Raw genomic sequence first — 18,787 nt, 5'->3', positions numbered from 1 at the left:
CCTGTTGAGCTAAAGCAATGTTGAACAGTGATAAAATCATGCCTGTATGTGTATTGTATACCTTAGCCGCTAATAATGAATTACACTTGTCTGAAGGCAGGAATGAGTGAATGACTCACTTGACACTGATGTGGTTGTGTAGAACCTGTAGTTTTCGTGTGCAAAATTTGCATGGAAATTTCTTGCACGAAAATTTTTGTAGAAGATTGAACCAAGTAAATCATATGAGAATATTTTTACACGAAAACTTTTGCACAAAAATAAAGCGACACGGTAATGCTCCACTGTAATGGAATATTTCTGCATTTACTGGCAGTCTGGTAGGGTGTATGGTAGAGACAGAGATGAATATAATATTATATAGTACTTGAATTTGATACAACATTTTCAAAGGTAACCACACCATATTATGTTTCAAAATACATTGGAACCTCAGTTACCTCACTTCTATTATCTGGGCTGCTGGGTAGCTCTGTTGTCTGGACAGCCCAAATTAGTCACATGGCTTTTAGTAGTGAACAATAATATTATTATTGTCTATTATAAAATGAAGGTTGGGTTATTTATATAAAAGGTACATAATGAGGAGGGCACCTAGAGGTTGCTGTTTACCTGTTGTTTATTCTATATACTTTAATATCAAAGTAATAATGCATTTTTACAGCCCAAGGCAATGACCATAATTATATGCATGAATGCTCTGTAGCTCTCCAGCACCACCAACAACACTACTTGTATTTATGTCGGTTACTTTGGCATATCAACATTTCTGTGACATGGACAGTAGTACAGTATGTAGCAGACTGCCCAGATGGGATGTTTCCAGGGGCGGATCCAGACTTTTAAAAAGAGGGTTCCACTTTGGAATTGCAACTTCAGCCTAGCTGTAAGCTGAAGACCAAAAAAATAAAAAAAGGTCATCACCTGCTGACAATAGCTGCCCCTCACCATAGATTCCCTCACCCACCATATTTCCTTATTTATAACTAGGTACATAGCTTACTACACTGCTCCTCAAAAGACACTGTGACTGCTCTATTAGAGTATATCGATTTGACTGCTTTATTAGAGTATCTGAGTAATAAGAGAAGCTCTTTCAAAAGGGGGGTTCGAACCCATTGAATCCCCACTGGATCTGCCCCTGGTTTCACTGCAATACCATAATATTAGCATCACTTTACAGTGACAAGCACTGAAGGACTGACAGCAACATGTGCTGCAGCCTTTGGATTATCCTAACCTAACAGGGACTGGAGATTTTAAGTGATTACTGAATCTAGCTAACAATGAGGTGAAACAGAAAAGGGCCTAAGAAAGGAAAAAATCCCTCCAACCCCAGGATTCGAACTGCAGGCCACCCAATGTCTAGTCGAGCACCACACTCAGTCTCCTCCAGGAAGGATGGATTGTCTCCTAAGCATTTGAGGCCAAACAAGTAGTCTCATAGGTCAGTACCACACATTATTTCACTAATGTAAAATGAGACAAGAAATTGTAATCTCAATAAACCATTATTAGAAGTGAATTGGTATTCATGTATGACATTTATGGCTTTAATTTTTCATGATTATTATCAAAGTGCGTTCCAATGTCCTGTGTCTCCTTGGTCACTGTATACACCCACAATCAAACTTTTTGCATGCACGCTCGTATCATGTATATGTTTGAAGTCTTAGCACAGCAACGCCTTGTTATTATTCTTATGTTGTTTCCAGTGCCCACTATTGAAATTCACATAGCCCAATCGCTATAAATACACTTATGTAACATGCCCACACATGTAGGCGATTAACCCACATGGCACATATTAGTTATACCACAGACACATGTGCATTGCCTGGTATATACGCTCAGGCTTACAGCCCTCAGGCAAGCGCATATATACTAGGCAAAGCATTTGTGCCTGTGGTATAACTACTACATGATCTTTATGTTCATTAATATATTATCGTGACTTAAACCTTGGTGATATATGATGTTATAGGGTATCATGGCAGCACTAAACTGTACTACAATATTAATAGTGGTTGCTGCAAAACTAATTTAGAAAAATACATTTAACATACAAAACAGTTAAACAACAATGATTGTCAGAGTGTAAGCAAAGGTCAGTAATTGGTAAATATCTGAATCTTTTTGTTGCAGGAGTCACAAACATAGATGATACCTTTACTACTATTAAGGGCTATACTACGAAGAGCACTAAATTGCTTACTACCAGATTCAGTAGAACCAAAACAATGAATGAAGCTACCAGCACGATCAAAGACAAACACACGATGTTTGTCATCAGTTACTAAGATGAAACCATTTACATCTGTAGCAAGGCTATATGGATGGTTTAATGGATGACCATTATTAGATCCTTGAGTGTGCAACTTGCCTGCTACATAATCATCGTCAAGTGTAAAAGTAACTATACATTTTTGACTATGGTCAGCAACAAGTAGCTGATTATTCCCAGTAACTGCTACATCATAGGGATCACCTAACTGATCAGATCCAAAAGAGATGCAAAACTGACCATCAGACTGGAACACTGATATACGATGGTTACCTTTATCAGTGACATACACTCTACTATCATGTGTTGTGATGCCATATGGTTGATTTAGTTGACCATCACCTGAACCACGGCTCCCAAATTGCAGCAAGTAGTTACCATTAAATCCAAACTTCTGTACCCTGTGGTTACCACTATCAACCACATACAAGTGATTTTCATTGTCAAATGCAACACCATGGGGACAATTGAGTAGACCATTATCTTTACCATGACTACCAACCTTGTTAACTACCTGATCTTCACTATCAATTACATACACGCAATTGTGGGAATTGTCAGTTACTGCCCATACTCCATATCTACCAACTGCAATGCCCCAGGGATGGCCCAGGCTACCACCATCATTGAATATCTTATTGGGTTGGTTAAGTGCTTTGTAATTTCTATATGCAACAATGCTGTAGGGAGTTTCCCTAACTTGCAAACCGTTTACCAACACTAAAACCTTCACTACTCCAGCCTGATCAGCTACAAAAGAAGCCAAATAGCTACCATCGCAATTATCTTTCACTTCTAAGGTAGTAATTTTCCCTGTGCAAGTTTCCAGCTGCATACACACATGATTACCTCCCTTAGAGCAATACTGACCCTTAGCATCCCTTGTAAAGAGAGTAACTGTAACTTGCTTCTTTACATCAATTTTAGCTGGCAACAACAACTCTGAATTGGTCGGAACACACAAACTCTCTGAGCCCACAGAAAGATGGCAAAATAGAGGGAAAAAGGACTTCAAAGGACACAGCAACTCAATATCATCCTTTTCTTCAGGTTCAAAGTTGATTTTGTCATGCCTAGATTTTAATTTCTTTAGGCAGTGATCGATTATTTGTTTCTGTTTTGCTGCATTATTGGACAAAATGTCTTGATCAGAATTCTTTTCGTAAGTGCCTTTCATTTCTTTTAAGCTCAAAACTTCGTTTTTTGCTTGTTCAACCACTGTCAGCTGAACTGCTAATACTTTCTCCTTCCTTACCACTACATCACTTGCTTGCTGTTTCACTTGTTCTCTTTGTTCTCTTAGCATTAGATCTAGCTCATTATAATGTTCATAAATCTTGTTTCTCACACCTTCACCTTGCTCTTGTACTTTAGTCTTCATTGCTTTAATCCTTTCATACCGATCATCAAGACTCTTGATCATCTCATCTATCGCATTACTGGTCTTCTCCACTCCTTCTTGGCACTGGGTGACGGCTTGTGGAATTGTGCAGTGATCATGTTTAGAGTGTTCCCCAATTAGTGTACAAACAAGGCAGATGTTCTTTTCACAATTCTTACAGTAGTGTTTGCACTCACAGTTGTCATGTTCCTTGCAAATATAGACATTGTTGGTAGACATATTTCCTATATATACCTGAAATATTGTACAATATGTAAATCACTTATATTGTAACATTATGGAGGTGCATTCTTTTATTTTAAATACCCAACTGAGTGGTACAGTAGCAGTAAAGGTACATAAATTATATTTAAAGTACTTCCTATTAGCCAAGAAACTTCCACTTACAGAATCTATTGGCTATTCAAAAGCAACTTTTATATATAGTTGTAATTAAGTGACACAGTAAATACGGGAAATTTTACAATTACCTTTACATAGTAGGGATCATCACAGTCCTCAGGTCAACTCATCTAATCAATATGACTGCCAGCTCAAACACAGTCACAAGCCCAGAGACTAAATTATGCAGCACACATGCACACAGCCAAATTATGTGACCTGGTCTGGTAAAACTGGGATTATTGTCTATTTACAAGTATCGAAGTACGCCGATTTAAAGTTTTCAAAGTGCCAATGGCTTTAGTTACGTATACAAAACTTTCACACGCTTTCACCATTTTTTACCTTTAATACCATGCAGTGAACAAGTACCCAACAGCCAAGTTTCTCGCCATTTTAGATAGTTTTTTTTTAATACTGAGATTGACTATGGCTTGGTTGTATCAGGTGAGCATTACAATGGGTGGTGACAGGGGCGGTGGGAGGGCAAGGGGTTAATGAAAGAAAATGGAAGAGGAAGGCGAAGGGATGAATAAGACCAAGTTATGGGCCATTCAGGGCTTAAACCTGGCTAAAATGAAAGTAAATGGACAGTACTAGTCTTTATCCAACACCACGGAGTTGTACAGCCACACACAGCCATCTGCTTGTTGGCCAGAGCTCCATTTAGGCCCAAGACTGCTCATACAGCTTGCCACTAGGCTCGGAAAAAGCAGCCAGCATAAGCAGACCAGTTACAGCATAAAAAAGTGATGAAATCAGTCTAAATGCTCACTCACTGCAGAGTATTTGAATGTATACTCAAAACATTCAAATACTGATGGTGAGCATACTACAGTGTACGTCTATAATCACTTATCAGATACACATGCAGTTGGCAGTGCTACATGTAGTATGCAGTAGTGCTACATACACAACCTGCTCCATGCACATGTACAGTTACACTATTGTTTAAACACACTTCACTGCATCCAACCACAGTAATGCAATTAGCCTCTTGTAGTATTCAGTTTATCAATAAACACTGATACCAATTGTAACAAAGAAATGGCATTCAGGTATTCTCGTTTCTGTAGCTAGCAAGGTTTAGTGGTAGCTGGTTAATACTTACACTCTAACTCTCAGTTGTGGCCTATGCCATATTACATACTTTATGCCCTGTAGATCTAGACAGCTGTGCTGGCATTGACTATTCATATTCACTACCATTCCCATACATCTCTAAAGCCTCAAATGCAACTGTTTTATCAACTCTACAAACCTCTATCATGCTCCATAGGTTGCCAAATCTTTTGCTCGCTGAAATGCCCTTGATGTTTACGATAGGAATCCTGTATACTAACTCACTGCTTCAACACCATTGTCTAAAACACTTAGACTATTGTAGTAAGTATCTTCGAGCTTTAGGTGATGTTAATAATTACCAAAGCACAGGCGAGGTAATTATTGACATCATTGAATGGTTTTCAATTCCTCGAAGACACCCATTATGACTATTCCATATATGTATTAGAAATTCAACAGTACGTTTCACTTACCATAAACACAGTGGCGTAGCCAGGAAAAAAAAATTACCGAGGCAAAGTTTATACATTAACTTAATTGAGAGGGTCTGCTTCTGACTCAACTGATTCACAAACACTTTCAAGCATGGGTGGTACAGCATTATAATTTTGTAGGTTGACTCTCTGGTTGGATTAAAGAAACTGTTTCAGAAGTAAGACTATAAGTTATAAGTAATGCTCCAGCTTAGTTAATGCTACAATGCTTCAATTATTAGACTAGCTAGTTTAATTGTACTCAACACAAAAAAATGACTAGATATTTTGAGTGGTCAGATACTTTTATTGATCTGATGTGATATTTAATTCAGAAATTATCTCTTTCAACTGCATGTGCTAAGCATGACAAGCTAAGGAGTCTGGGTGCATGCTCCCTCAAGGAAACTTTGAAATAATATGCTTTGACTTGGCATATGGAGGCTATTTTTTTGATTGTAACTGCTGCTATTGCATGATAAGCATGATCAACTAGCTCAATGTAATGCCATGCAGTTGACTCATTGGAACTTTTGAATATACATTTAACATAAATGTAGATGATATAGCCCAAGCAGTGTAATGAGAACAGTGGCTATAATCTGTACTGAATGCTCTATTAGAGTATATTACGATGACTGCTTTATTAGTGTATCTCGATCTTTTCATGTAAATTCAAGTAGCTGAAAAGTGGTCCAACCAATGCCAGACCTTGTCACTGTGGGCTCCAGCCCTGCTTAGTATTACAGCCATAGATTCTATTATGTGTTAAACAGTTATGTTGTTTAGTAATGTTTGAGTAGAAAATTCAGGGTGAACTCAGGCTGCTCAGCCTGAGCATTTTTTACCGAGGCAGCTGCCTCGGTTGCCTCAATGGTAACTACGCCACTGTAAACATTCTAATTAATCATTAAAATATTTATTCTCAGTTATAGCATTCATTCAAGCACTGCATCTAATTTATGTGTGCCATGTGTGTTTTAGGTAGGGATGTAGAAAATATAAGGAAATAATGATGGGCAGAAAATTATTCCAGCATTGTGAAATAGACTTAGAGCATAAAAATACATTTGTGATTGAGATACTCTAATACAGTAGGTCACCCACTTCAATAAAACACTTGACTAACTGCCTGACTGATGTTTCCAGTCAATCATAACTTGACTATGGATAAGGTTACTGGTTTGATTTCCTTGCTGTTTGATGTCTGTTCAGCCCAAGATGTACTACAATGCATACATCATGCACTTACTCTGTTGTATATCCACTACCATGTAGGTGTTGAGACTGGGTTGAAAAAAATCAAGCTAGCCTTCCAAAATTGGTTGACCAGAACCATCCAATGTACATATATTATTATCAAGAGTCCACTCTTGATATTATGTACACATTAAGCATCTTACAGATGGCAAAATAGCATACACATGGTTGACTGCAAACACTCTGTACTAGTCACTTACACAATGCAAAACAAGGAGTTGTACTGGTGATTTATAGCTGCTTATACAGGGGTGGATCTAGGATTTTTAGAAGGGGGTTTTCAGTGGTAGTAGGATTCAGATGTGGGGGTCTGGGGACACAGCCATGTTTGCATACGTGTACATTAAACTACAAAGAAAGTCAGTCTGGGGGGGGACCACTTGCAGCAATTCCGAGCCATAAATGTACTCTGGGAAGCCGTAATACATTGCCATGAAGTTCATCCAAAAGTTTCCTTAGTGCTGTTTTGGATACTAGCAGATTCTGGTGTATAAATATAACAAGTTCCATTAGTTCTTTACACAGAAATGGTGATAGTGGCCCAAAACACTAACTTCAAGAGTTTTGTAATAATTGCAAATACTCAAGCAATCAGTCCAATTCTGCTAATAGATGCTGATACTCCACCTTGTTCTGTCTACATGACATGATGGCATTGTGAATCCAATGAACAGGTTAACTCAAGTAAGGCAATTGAGTTAGTGGCAGTACACATGATTATGAATAACAAGGTCTGGATGATAAGGTATCATCATCACAGATGGTGGAATTGTGGCTGGAGGTAACTCACTGGCTTGCTGGTTTGGAAGGTCAGCAAAACTCAAATAAATGGTAGATTTTCAAAAACGTTGATAAATTGAGATGCCAAACATTGCAACAACAAATTATGCCAGTAAGTGTATCTATTCTGTGACAAAGCCACTGAGCAGCCATTCAAAACATGGGCAGTAGTGGGATGTGGGGAATCACTTAAGATACATTGTACACTGCACTGGACGTACACTGCTTGAAATTTAATGAAACTTACTGTTTGAAACCTACTTCTGAGAGGTTCTGATCTACTGATGCTCAGCATTTAATAAGTCATGTTTTCACCAATAGTTATGTAGTTAGCTATGATAGATTGGTCTACTGAATTCTTATGATTAGCTTCAAGTATTTAGCCAGCTTTATAGCTAGAGGTCATGATCATCTCTTTGCTTCTTCATAGCTACTTGGCATTTCTGCCTCATTATCACTATTGCCATTACCTTCTATATCCCCTTCTGTTTGCTCTGTAGTCTTGGAAGGTTTACTACTACGTCAGTAACAGGGGTGGAGAACAGTATTCTAACTTAACAGAACAGTATTCTAGCTAAGTTGGAGGAGGGGGGTAAAGTCATATGAAGTGGTTAACATTCAGGAGATATATCTAAAAATCATTAACTGCATATTAGTGCACAAATCACAATATTAGGGTTTGAGAACAGTTTCAGTGGTGCATGTGTACATGATTAGCTACAGTATTCCTCATGAATGACTGTCATTACGTACTGTACAATAAATGTAAGGCCTTTGACTCTACACACATAAATAAGAGATACATCTCTAATTACAGATAGGTTTCGATAAATTATAAATTGCAGAACTAGCATATTGTTTAATGTTTCAACTGACTGTTCTGTTAGAGTAGATGACTGTTCTATTAGAGCATCTCGATCTTATGCTCTCAAAAATACTTGGTTTTACTGCAAGAATAGTAGTGAAAGTATCAGTTAGCAGATGAGCATTGGTGAGTATGATTCGTGTACTGTTTTGTCCTATGGGTTTATAATTTAAGGAAGAATCAGTGTAATACTCAGAGCCAGCCTTAACCTTAGGCAGAGTAGGCAGCCTGCCTAGGGCCTCAGGACTGAGGGGCCTCCAAGCACCAAAAAAGGGGCCTCAGGCTTACAGATTGCATGCACATCTATAATAAAACGCTATTCATACAGCCAATTTCCCTTATGCAGCCATACACTAGTGGACATTTGTAGGCTGTGAATAGCCTTCTATCAACTTATATCATTACAGAATAAGCACTTACATCATCATACAGCAGTTCTAAGAGACCTTGCACAACAACAAGATGTCACGTGTGGTAATTATAGTTTGAACTTCAAAAATTAATTGATTTGATTGGACGAAATCTTGTGCATGTGATTTTCACTTGTTTTGTTGCTGTGCAAGGTCTCGGCTGTAACACAAGCACGCAGTTCTCTATTGTTCTACTCATGTACAGAGCTGATTCACGTGATAGTAAGTATTTAAAAACTAATATGAAGGGACAGTGCTGTGACGGTTTGGAGCATAGGAGAGACATGGATTTCTTAGTGTCTGTTTGTATTGCGACCAATGCATGTGAGTTGTACATTACTTAGGAAGAGGTGTACACTATATTAGCTGTGGTGTGTTGTAGTTTGGCTGTTCGCAATTTGGTGCTCCTTGGCTGAGCTGCTTTAGCGCACCTTCGTTTTGCGCCTCTGATTTGGTGCAACTGAGTGGTTCTGTAGTAGCTACACTGGATGGAAATTGGTACTAAGATTACAGTAAAGTACTGTTTATGATAAAGGTGAGCGGGTGAGACTCAAGAGTAGCACTGGTTCTTCGATCGCAAAGGTCTCAAGATCAGCTAGTTGAAGAGCTGGAAGATTGCCATGCAGTGCTATAGAGTTGGAAAGATATCTGTATAGTATAATAAGTTACACAAACACTTCTAGGATAGAAATAAAGCTGCAAAAACAGCAGTCATACATACATGTATAGCTAACGTAGCTACATAGAACCATACACAGTCTATGCTGTTTTGCATAACAAGCTTATAAATGTATACAAAGGCCCTACAAATGGGCAACACTTTGACTGTTAGGGAGGGGGGGCTGGCTATGCCTAGGGCCTCCAGAATGCTAAGGCTGGCCCTGGTAATACAAGTTGCTTAAGGGCTGGACAGTTGTGCTGAAGTAACCCCAAGGGGTTTCTAGAAATCCCCTAATACCGTCCCTGTTATATAATTACTTTTATTCTAAATGTACAGCTCCATGATAGCTATACTAATATTGAAAACTATACATGGACAAAAAAAAAGTTCACTGTGGTGTAACTAACATGTACTGGGTCCTGAAAAGAGAATATAAAATTGTGGTAAATATACAAAATTCAAACAGTATGGTGGTAGTATTATTTAAGTAGGGATTGCCCGAATAAAGTGATGTGCATGACTCCAACTTACGAAATCATATTTGGTTAGCCTGCCAGCCTGTAAACAGTTGGAAGGCTGGAGGCCAATGAAGCAGCGCACAGCCACCACAATAACAAACTCACCAGTGGCAAGCTCCTTTTGGGGGTGTACCCTTGTATTTCCTTCTACAGTGTATCTTCAATCAGGTTGATTATTGTTTTCTTCGTGCAATGAACAATCTGTTTACTTCAACATGATGACCTCACCCCTTATTGCTCCACAGTGGCTTTAAATCTTTACTAGATCGCCATACAAAAATATCCAAAAATACCCTGAAAACTGCACAAACGTCTTTATTTTTGAATCAAGCTACATCACATGAAATCACAGAAACACTGACACTGCTTCTACTGCCAAATGTTTTGGACCACCACATATCATCAGTCTAAACAAAATCAGAAGAATTTAGTGTCACTGATATGAGAAATTTGTACAAATTTGCAAGTACCTGAAGAGCAACTCTTGGTGAACAGAATGATATCAAATGAAGGTTGGTATATGTATAATATCCACTCACCATTTTGAGAATGCGTGAACCCGGTTATCTGCACCTATGCAGATTTCTGATGATCCTTATATATGTGACTTTTGTTTTTTTATTTTTTTTTGTGACATGTTAGTCTGATATGCTGCTAGATTGTTTTAGCCTATTCTTAAGTAATTCAAACAAGAGCACTAAACGATAGCTTGTCAAAATGATGCCAAAGTCGGTGGTTCAATATGCAGGCAATTCTGAGTAAGATTAATGTTTAAATAATTCTGTATGCATGCGTACATCAATGCTCCAATGTACCTGCCAGTCTATGGATGATTTATTATATCAGTTCCTGATTAGTGAGGCACCGCTGACTCCTGTTTATACCTCTATAAGTGCTCCAAAAGGGGTCTGGTCAGTCTAGCCTTAAGGACTTGTGCTACCATTACCAAAAACTGTGCATCCAATCAAAATACAGTACTACTGATTAAATACGTGGTGGCTGTATTAGTGAGCAACTGGGATTACAGGGTTGAAGCGATAGCTGTGTGAATTCCAGAGTGAATAAACCACTTTAAGTAGGCATTCCAGTATCCAAGATTTTTTAATAAAAAAATTCTCCATATATTCCCCAATAGAACTCTGGCACAAAATAACACCGTGCGTTTAACAGTGTTGGTCTATATAGTACATACATACTGTACCGCGTGTACGCAACACTCCATATACTATATTATACTTTGACTATACTAGTTGTTTTCATTTGCTTTACCAGTTAGGCACTGGAGGGAGAACACTGGAGGCAAAGCCTGTACGAGGTGTTTACCACGAGCCAGGGAACCTAAGCAAAAATAAGTAATCAGTGTGGGTGCATGTCGTGATCTCAACCGCGAGGACCATGTGTGATGATTCTAATTAAGTGCTCAGTTGAACAGTGAAACACATGTGACTTAATATCAGTGATTGTAGGCTATTTAGAGGTAGTGTATCATTCTATAGTAACAGTTTTGTTAATAATTATATTGTCGTTATGAAAAGTGGTGTCAAAACACGGGTCAAGACGAGATGCTACACTGACAGATGACTCTGACAATTTTGTAACCTGACTCTCAGAATCTGTGGTACCGTGGAATTTTAACCAGAGTTTAGAACAAAGAGTAACCCAAGTTCAAGAGCAAGTGCAACACTTACAGTCTAGCAGTCATTCAACAGAAGTAGCGAGTATTTGGTCACAACCAAATGTGGGACCAATGAAGCCACCACGACTTGACATCAGAAAATATAGTGGAGATGTGTTATAGTGGCAGGAATTTTGGGATGCCTTTGATGCATTGGTGCACCAAGCAAGATATGCACCTGTTGACAAGTTCAACTATTTAAGTCCAAATTGAAGGGTGAGGCTTTAGAAGTGATATCTGGGTACCAGTTGTCTAATGAAAACTACGCTGTAGCAATAAATATCCTTAAGAAAGACTGGAAACAAACAACACATTATAGATGCTCATTACTGGAGCTTATCCCACCTCCCTCCAGCAACTAACCAAGTTGCAAAGCTATGTTCCTGCTTTGATAACATAGAGCGACATTTATGGAGCCTAGATTAGGATAGGGCTGAGCGATACTACAGTTTTTGCGATAGAGTAGAGGCTGGTATTGTGGGACAGGGGGTAATATGGGTCGCATAGCTTAAAACCAGTTGAGCAGGTTAAATCCTGCAGATTTAGGAGTAAAGAAATAGTACCTATTCAGATCATCACAGATAGTGATTAGAAGTCAACCACAAAGCTAATTATGGGATGATATAGCTCCTTAAATTTACTACATCATATTGGCATACTGTTGATGATTCTCTTTGTACCACTCACTATGTAGTTAAGAGTACAAAGATTTAAAGTAGACATATGAAGTCAACTAATCTTTTTCGACTGTCTACAGTGTCCCTGTTACCCTTTACATATGAAATCTACCGTAATTAAATATGAACTAGTCAACTTTCAAGCACAGCGTCTCATAATACCCCCATATGTCTCATAATACATACATCTACAGTGTTCCAGAAAAATTATCATACAGACCACCACAAAGCAGGAAATTTTTTGAATTTTTAGGTTAATGTAGTTTATGGGTACACTTTTCCATAGTATTAGTGTGAAATACCAGGGTTACAGTTTTAGGTAACTTCAATGCTTTGAAGTTAAGTGTCTCATAACTACCACCACTACTCTATATCGCGATATTTTGAAAGTACTGATATCGCGATATTTTGTTATTAACTATCGTGATACCATACCTATACATTATTGTCATTCAAAATCCATTTGTTATGCTGTACTAGGCTCAAGAATCCTTGTAAGTCATAACCTGGTTAACCCTGCAGAGAGGTGTGAACACCATAACATAACTTCAAAGCATGTGTTACAATAACTGTTACTGTAAACAAGGATGATAGTGGCTAGTTTGATGTTTTAAAGACTTCCTGCAGGAATACTGAGGAATACACTATGTAGCACCATCTATGATTGACATATTTGTAAGTATCGTGAACTATTCAGTATCGTGAATAGTGGCTTTAGTATCGATCATGATAATAAAATGGCAGTATCGCTCGGCTCTAGCCTAGATACAATTGGTGAAAATGTGAATCATTGCCATTTTATTGTTTTAATTTTCGAGAAACTGCCACAAAATGTTCGGTGTCAGCTCTATATGCAAAAACCTGAAGATGAAGAATGGACTGTACCAAAATTACGCCAAATGTTAGGCAAGTACATTTCTGCCATGGAGATGGCAGGAAATGAATCTTCAGATGATCCGACACCAACTTCTGGTACCTATCCAAATTCTGCCAACTAGCGGAACCGTTCTCCTTCCTTCAAACCTACAACCAGAGGATTGATAGTAGGAAGCAATAGTAGAGGATCCTCCTCACACAGAGAGTCCTCATGCAGAGAGTTTCAAGCTAAATGTGTCTACTACACTCAGTCACATTGGTCTGATCAGTGTCCAAATTACTCAACTCTAGATGCAAGAAAGGAAAAGTTGAAAGGATCTTGTTCCAATTGTTTACAAGGGGGCACACCTTAAAAGACTGTACAAAGGATAGTGTGTGCATACTGTGGGAGCAGGAAGAATCATCATCGTAGTTTATGTAGTCGTCTGTTTCAACAAACTCATGAAGTGCAGAGCATTAGTAATGCGGATAAAACAGAAGATACTACAACAGCCTGTGCCAATCAAGTCTTGATGCAAATTGCAATGACAACAGTAAGGAATCTGCAAGATGACTTAGCTGTTTCTGTCTGTCTTATCTTAGATTCAGAAAGCCAGCGATCATACATAACTGAAAAATTAGCAAAGGAGCTCAAGCTACCCTTAGATCGGACAGAGAAACTGTCAGTTGTCACCTTTGGGTCAAACAAACCGAAGAAGATTGAGTGCAGGCCAAGCAAGTTAACCTTAACCCTCAAAGATGGAAGTATTATGCCGTTAAAGGTAACAGTAGTCCCCAGTATTACAGGGAAAATAAATTGAATTCCACTCAAAGTAGAAGACATAGTGTTTCTCAATAAAGAGTTCTCTATGGACAAATAAGCAGACTCGCTGCCATGTCAATTGGAATTATCAACTATTGAAATGCTAATAGGTAATGACTATTACTTTGAGTTGCTATAACCAAGAAAGATTGACCTAGATGAGGGTCTATTTCTTTTCTACTCAAAACTTGGTTGGATTTTGAGTGGCCAAGTCCATAGTAACACAGAAGAGACCAGTGAACCAAGTCTACTCGTTAGTATCATTGGATCAGTTCCTATGGGAATAGAGGTGAATGCCCACATGCTAACCAACATTGACCTTTCTCTGGAGCCACAGCCCAAGTTAGAGCACTTCTGGAATTTAGAGTCGATTGGAATAAAGAAATCCCCCATAATAGTACATGATGATAGAGCATTAGACAACTTCAACAAAACAACTGAGTTTACTGATGGTAGATACTTAGTGACATGGCCGTGGAAAGAATCTATCCCTGACAATTACCAGTTGGCAGTTGGTAGATTGAAGTTCACTGTTCAAAGAATAAGGAAAGATCCATGCCTTCTCAAGATGTATACCGATGTGATACAGGACCAACTTGATCGTGGGGTCATTAAAAGGGTTTCCAGTGACATAAAAGAAGGTATAGCAAAACACTACATTCCGTACCATGCAGTGATTACACCTTCTAAAACCACTACTAAACTGCGAGTAGTGTACGATGCTTCTGTGAAATCCAGACAGACAGACAAAAGTATAAACGAATGTCTCTATCGAGGCCCAGTTATTTTACCCAACTTATTTGGGCTCCTTATAAGATTCAGATTGTCATCTACTGCCATAGTTGCAGATGTTGAAAAAGTATTCTTAAATGTGGGCTTACAGGTCCCAGACAGAGATGTCATTCGTTTTATCTGGCTTAAGGACCCCAATAATCCTGAGGTCAATAGCAATCTCAAAGTATTTCGATTTTGCAGAATACCATTCGGTATTATACCAAGCCCATTCCTACTAGTGGTGTGCAATATCAGGATTTTTATTTCGATATGTTATCGATACGATATTGGGGTAAATATCGAAATTTCTATACGATTTTCGATAATTTTAATTGTGTGGGTGGTGTAATTGCGTGGGCGGCCGATACTTATAAATATGCTTGAAATACACAAACTATTGCATAAAACTAATAATAAGCCTAGGAAACTGGTAGACAAGTTTTTAAAGTGGCTAGATAGTACAGAACCAACCTTCATTTCTAGCGTGATTGCGCAATCACACACTAAATGCTGTAGATTTACCTTCGATATTTCAATAATTATTGCAAAATATTACCTTTTCGATAAATATCGAAATCTACTAAAGCAGTATCGAAAATCGATACGATAACGATATCGACAAAATTATCGCGAAATCGATATTTTTTCGATATATCGCTAATCACTAATTCCTACTAGATGCTACTATTATGTATCACTTACAACAAGCTGGTACATAGAGGCACTGGGATAGTGGGGTTCAAACTCAAGAGAATTATTAATTTTATTGGAGAAAAGGACTGAGCTCCTACTTTTACAAGTAAGGTGTTAGGCATTATTTGGGATTGTGAGAAAGACTTGTTAGTTGTGCCTGGACCTACACGTGGCAACTTGGAAGAGAACTTCTACAAAACGTGAGGTTCTCCAAGTTATTGGATCTGTGTTTGATCCGCTTGGGTATTATTCACCGACTGTTTTAAGGGCAAAACTATTCATGAAGATGCTATGGAAGGAAGCTAGGTTGTGAATGGGATACTAGGCTCGATGCTGGAAAATTGACTACATGGTTAGAGATTCTAGAAGATTTGAAAACTATCTCAAACTACTCTATACAGAGATACCTTGGATTTTCAAACGAAAGTGAACACTTTGCTGACCTAACATTGATTTGCTTTTGCAATGCCTCTATTAAAGCATACACCGTTGCTGTCTATTCTGCTGTCTATTTGTATCATTCTTCAGTAGGCACTTACAAAACAGATTCGATTTTCTCAAAAACTCGTCTAGCCCCAGAGCAGATCACCATCCCTAGACTCGAACTACTAGGTGTTCTAATTGGTGTACGGGCACTCCAGTTCATAGAAAAAGAGCTCCATTTACCCGTGACTTTGAAGGTCCTGTGGACAGATTCTCAGTGTGTACTTCGTTGGATGCAGACAGCAAAGTCATTGCCAGTATTTATCACTAACTGATTGAAAGAAATAAAGGCACATCAGGACGTATGTTTTAAATTTGTACCAATCAAAGACAATCCAGCTGACATAGCCACCAGAGGCCTATCTCCTTCAGAATTGTATCCTCAATTTGGTGGACATCCAAAATGGTTACAACATAAGTAACAGTGGCCAGAATGGAGAATGCTTGAAACAAACCTTAGCATTCAAGAACTTGACATCGAATGTGAGAAAACAATATCTGTTGAACTTAATGGGTCATACACTTTGTGAGTAAACTCATGAGAAGAGACGTTGCTGATGGTACCTTGACAGCCCAAGAGATTCAGGTTGCTAAGTGATTGTAGGATCTCTATATTCAGAGCAAATACTGCTCAGATGTTATTATATAAAGATGTAACGGAAGGAAAGAAAAATAAAGTAGCTTGTCAACTGAATTTACAACTTGATGATAATCACTTATTGAGATACCATGGAAGGTACGACAATGCTAATTTAAATCCAGAAACCAGATATCCCAAACTATTACCAAAGGACAAGTATTTTACTAACCTGGTGATTAAAGACTGGCATAAGAGAATGTTTCATGCCGGAGTTTCTCAGACCCTAACACAGACTAGAATGGAGTATTGGATCCCTTAGGGCCTATCCCAGGTAAAGAAGATGTTAAAACAATGTATGATATGCCAGTGGGTTGAAGGGGGAGCCTTTAAGATTCCAAGGATGCATCCCTGGCCTAAAGAAAGAGTAACAGAGGCACTACCCTTTGAATACACGGGTTTAGATTATTTTGCACCACTTTATATCAAATGCTATAACCACACTCCTGGACAGGCTAATGCTGAATATGCTTGTAAGAATGCGCATGGTGATAAGGGCCATACACCTAGAACTCATTGATGATATGTCAGCTGACCAGTTTATTCTATGCTTACGTCGGTTTGTGGCATGACGAGGTATTCCTCGTCAAATACTATCAGATAATGCAAAGCAATTTAAACTAACCAAAAGGGTGTTGACCAAGGCTCAACGGGAAAAGACAATGAATGATGAGGTTGGTGACTATCTCTCCAAACAAGGCATTCAATGGAAACTCATAGTGGAAATAACCCTTTGGATGGGTGGCTTCTATGAAAGATTAGTTAGACTAACCAAGCGAGCTCTTGGAAAAACAGTTGAAAAAATGCCTCACTGAAAAACAATTGAGCACTGTTCTGACAGAAGTGGAAGCCGTGGTCAACTCACGACCATTAGTTTACATGGACGATGACATCAAATCATGCCCTCACTCCTTCTGATCTTCTGTTGATAAACCCCAACAACATTATCCAAGGATACAACTGTAGCAATCAGGATACAGATCATGAAGAAACTCCAGAGCGATCAACAACTAGCAAACTCCTAAATGTATGGAAACATGGACAAAGACGCTTGAACTATTTTTGGGGATTGTGGAGAACTGAGTACTTGTTGCAATGAATCTTAGAGAGCAAGCATGAACTCAATTGAAACATCATAAAAGGCAAGCCAGTAATATTCCCAAAATAGGGGATGTGGTATTGATAAAAGACAACTTACCTTGAGGCAGGTGGAAAATTGGTAAGATAGCCGAGTTGCTCAAAGGAAGAGATCAAGCAATTCAAGCAGCCAAGGTATTGGTTGAACCGGGCAAATTGCTTCAGAGAGTTACTTTACTCCATTGAATTCCCTGAAGATCCAGGTACATTATCGCAAGACTAGGTAATTCAGTGGTGATTGATAATAATGCCGAATCAGGTCTAGATAGTGATAACAATAATGGTGAGACTCAGACAGGTGGAAGATTTGTCCCCAGCAACAAGACGACCGGTCAGACAAGCTACATTGGCTGCAAGACAGAAATTAAGAGGATGGCTAAATTCTACTGAGAACTTTGCCGTTTTGGGAGTGTCAAGATATCAACCGCAAGGATCACGTGTGATGATTCTAATTAAGTGCTCAGTCGAGTAGTGAAACACGTGTGACTTAATATCAGTGATTGTAGGCTATTTAGAGGTACTGGAGTTGTTTTGTTAATAATTATATTGTCATTACGACAGTGCGTAGTAACGCGGGACTGAAAATCTATCGGTACAATACACAGTGCGAGTGAAATGCAAGTCTAACCTCTTTTTTGCCGTAGCTGACTCGGTAGCTGATAGATAATCAAGAACGGAGGATTTTCTCGGCTGGCTCCTAAGGGGCCCACGCGACAATTTAAGTATATAATAATTTTTAAGTAGCGCGTAAAATCTGTCATATCGTATAGCCATAGCCATAGATAATATTCTATTAGCTATATATGGTATAGTCTAAATATTTCGAGAGGAGGGGGATTTTCGCGGTTTTGGGAGCTCTCAGCGAAAATTTTAGCCTTATTTTTTGCAAATCCACGAATTTTTCAAACCTCGAAGTAGAGTAAATTATTTATTC

The 18,787-nt window shown here is 38.5% G+C and overlaps 2 protein-coding genes across 2 annotated transcripts; one reads left to right on the top strand and one right to left on the bottom strand.

Annotated features, from left to right (window-relative positions):
• Nucleotides 1-1,945: 1,945 nt before the first annotated feature.
• LOC136259168 (E3 ubiquitin-protein ligase TRIM71-like) lies at nucleotides 1,946-18,586 on the bottom strand. The gene is made up of 2 exons (XM_066052611.1): nucleotides 18,482-18,586; nucleotides 1,946-3,920 (listed from the first exon to the last, which is right to left on the bottom strand). Exon 2 carries the CDS (start codon nucleotides 3,903-3,905, stop codon nucleotides 2,109-2,111), a length of 1,797 nt encoding a protein of 598 aa, XP_065908683.1. The 5' UTR covers nucleotides 3,906-3,920; nucleotides 18,482-18,586; the 3' UTR covers nucleotides 1,946-2,108.
• On the top strand, nucleotides 14,407-15,199 carry LOC136259390 (uncharacterized). Its single transcript, XM_066052883.1, has 2 exons — nucleotides 14,407-15,087; nucleotides 15,143-15,199. The coding sequence occupies exons 1-2, from the start codon at nucleotides 14,407-14,409 to the stop codon at nucleotides 15,197-15,199; spliced, it is 738 nt and encodes a 245-aa protein (XP_065908955.1).
• Nucleotides 18,587-18,787: the final 201 nt, after the last annotated feature.

The sequence above is a fragment of the Dysidea avara genome, chromosome 6, assembly GCF_963678975.1.
Source record: "Dysidea avara chromosome 6, odDysAvar1.4, whole genome shotgun sequence".
Classification (NCBI taxonomy): domain Eukaryota; kingdom Metazoa; phylum Porifera; class Demospongiae; order Dictyoceratida; family Dysideidae; genus Dysidea; species Dysidea avara.
Note: the sequence above shows the minus strand (reverse complement) of the source record. Positions and strands in the feature narration are given on the sequence as shown.

What these genes read in the sequence shown, in the direction of transcription:
- LOC136259168 (XM_066052611.1), bottom strand. Translation starts at nt 3,905, where the DNA reads ATGTCTACCAACAATGTCTATATTTGCAAGGAACATGACAACTGTGAG.
- LOC136259390 (XM_066052883.1), top strand. Translation starts at nt 14,407, where the DNA reads ATGGGAATAGAGGTGAATGCCCACATGCTAACCAACATTGACCTTTCT. An exon ending in AGGTCAATAGCAATCTCAAA is followed by an intron (nt 15,088 to 15,142) that starts GTATTTCGATTT and finishes CATTCCTACTAG; the next exon opens with TGGTGTGCAATATCAGGATT.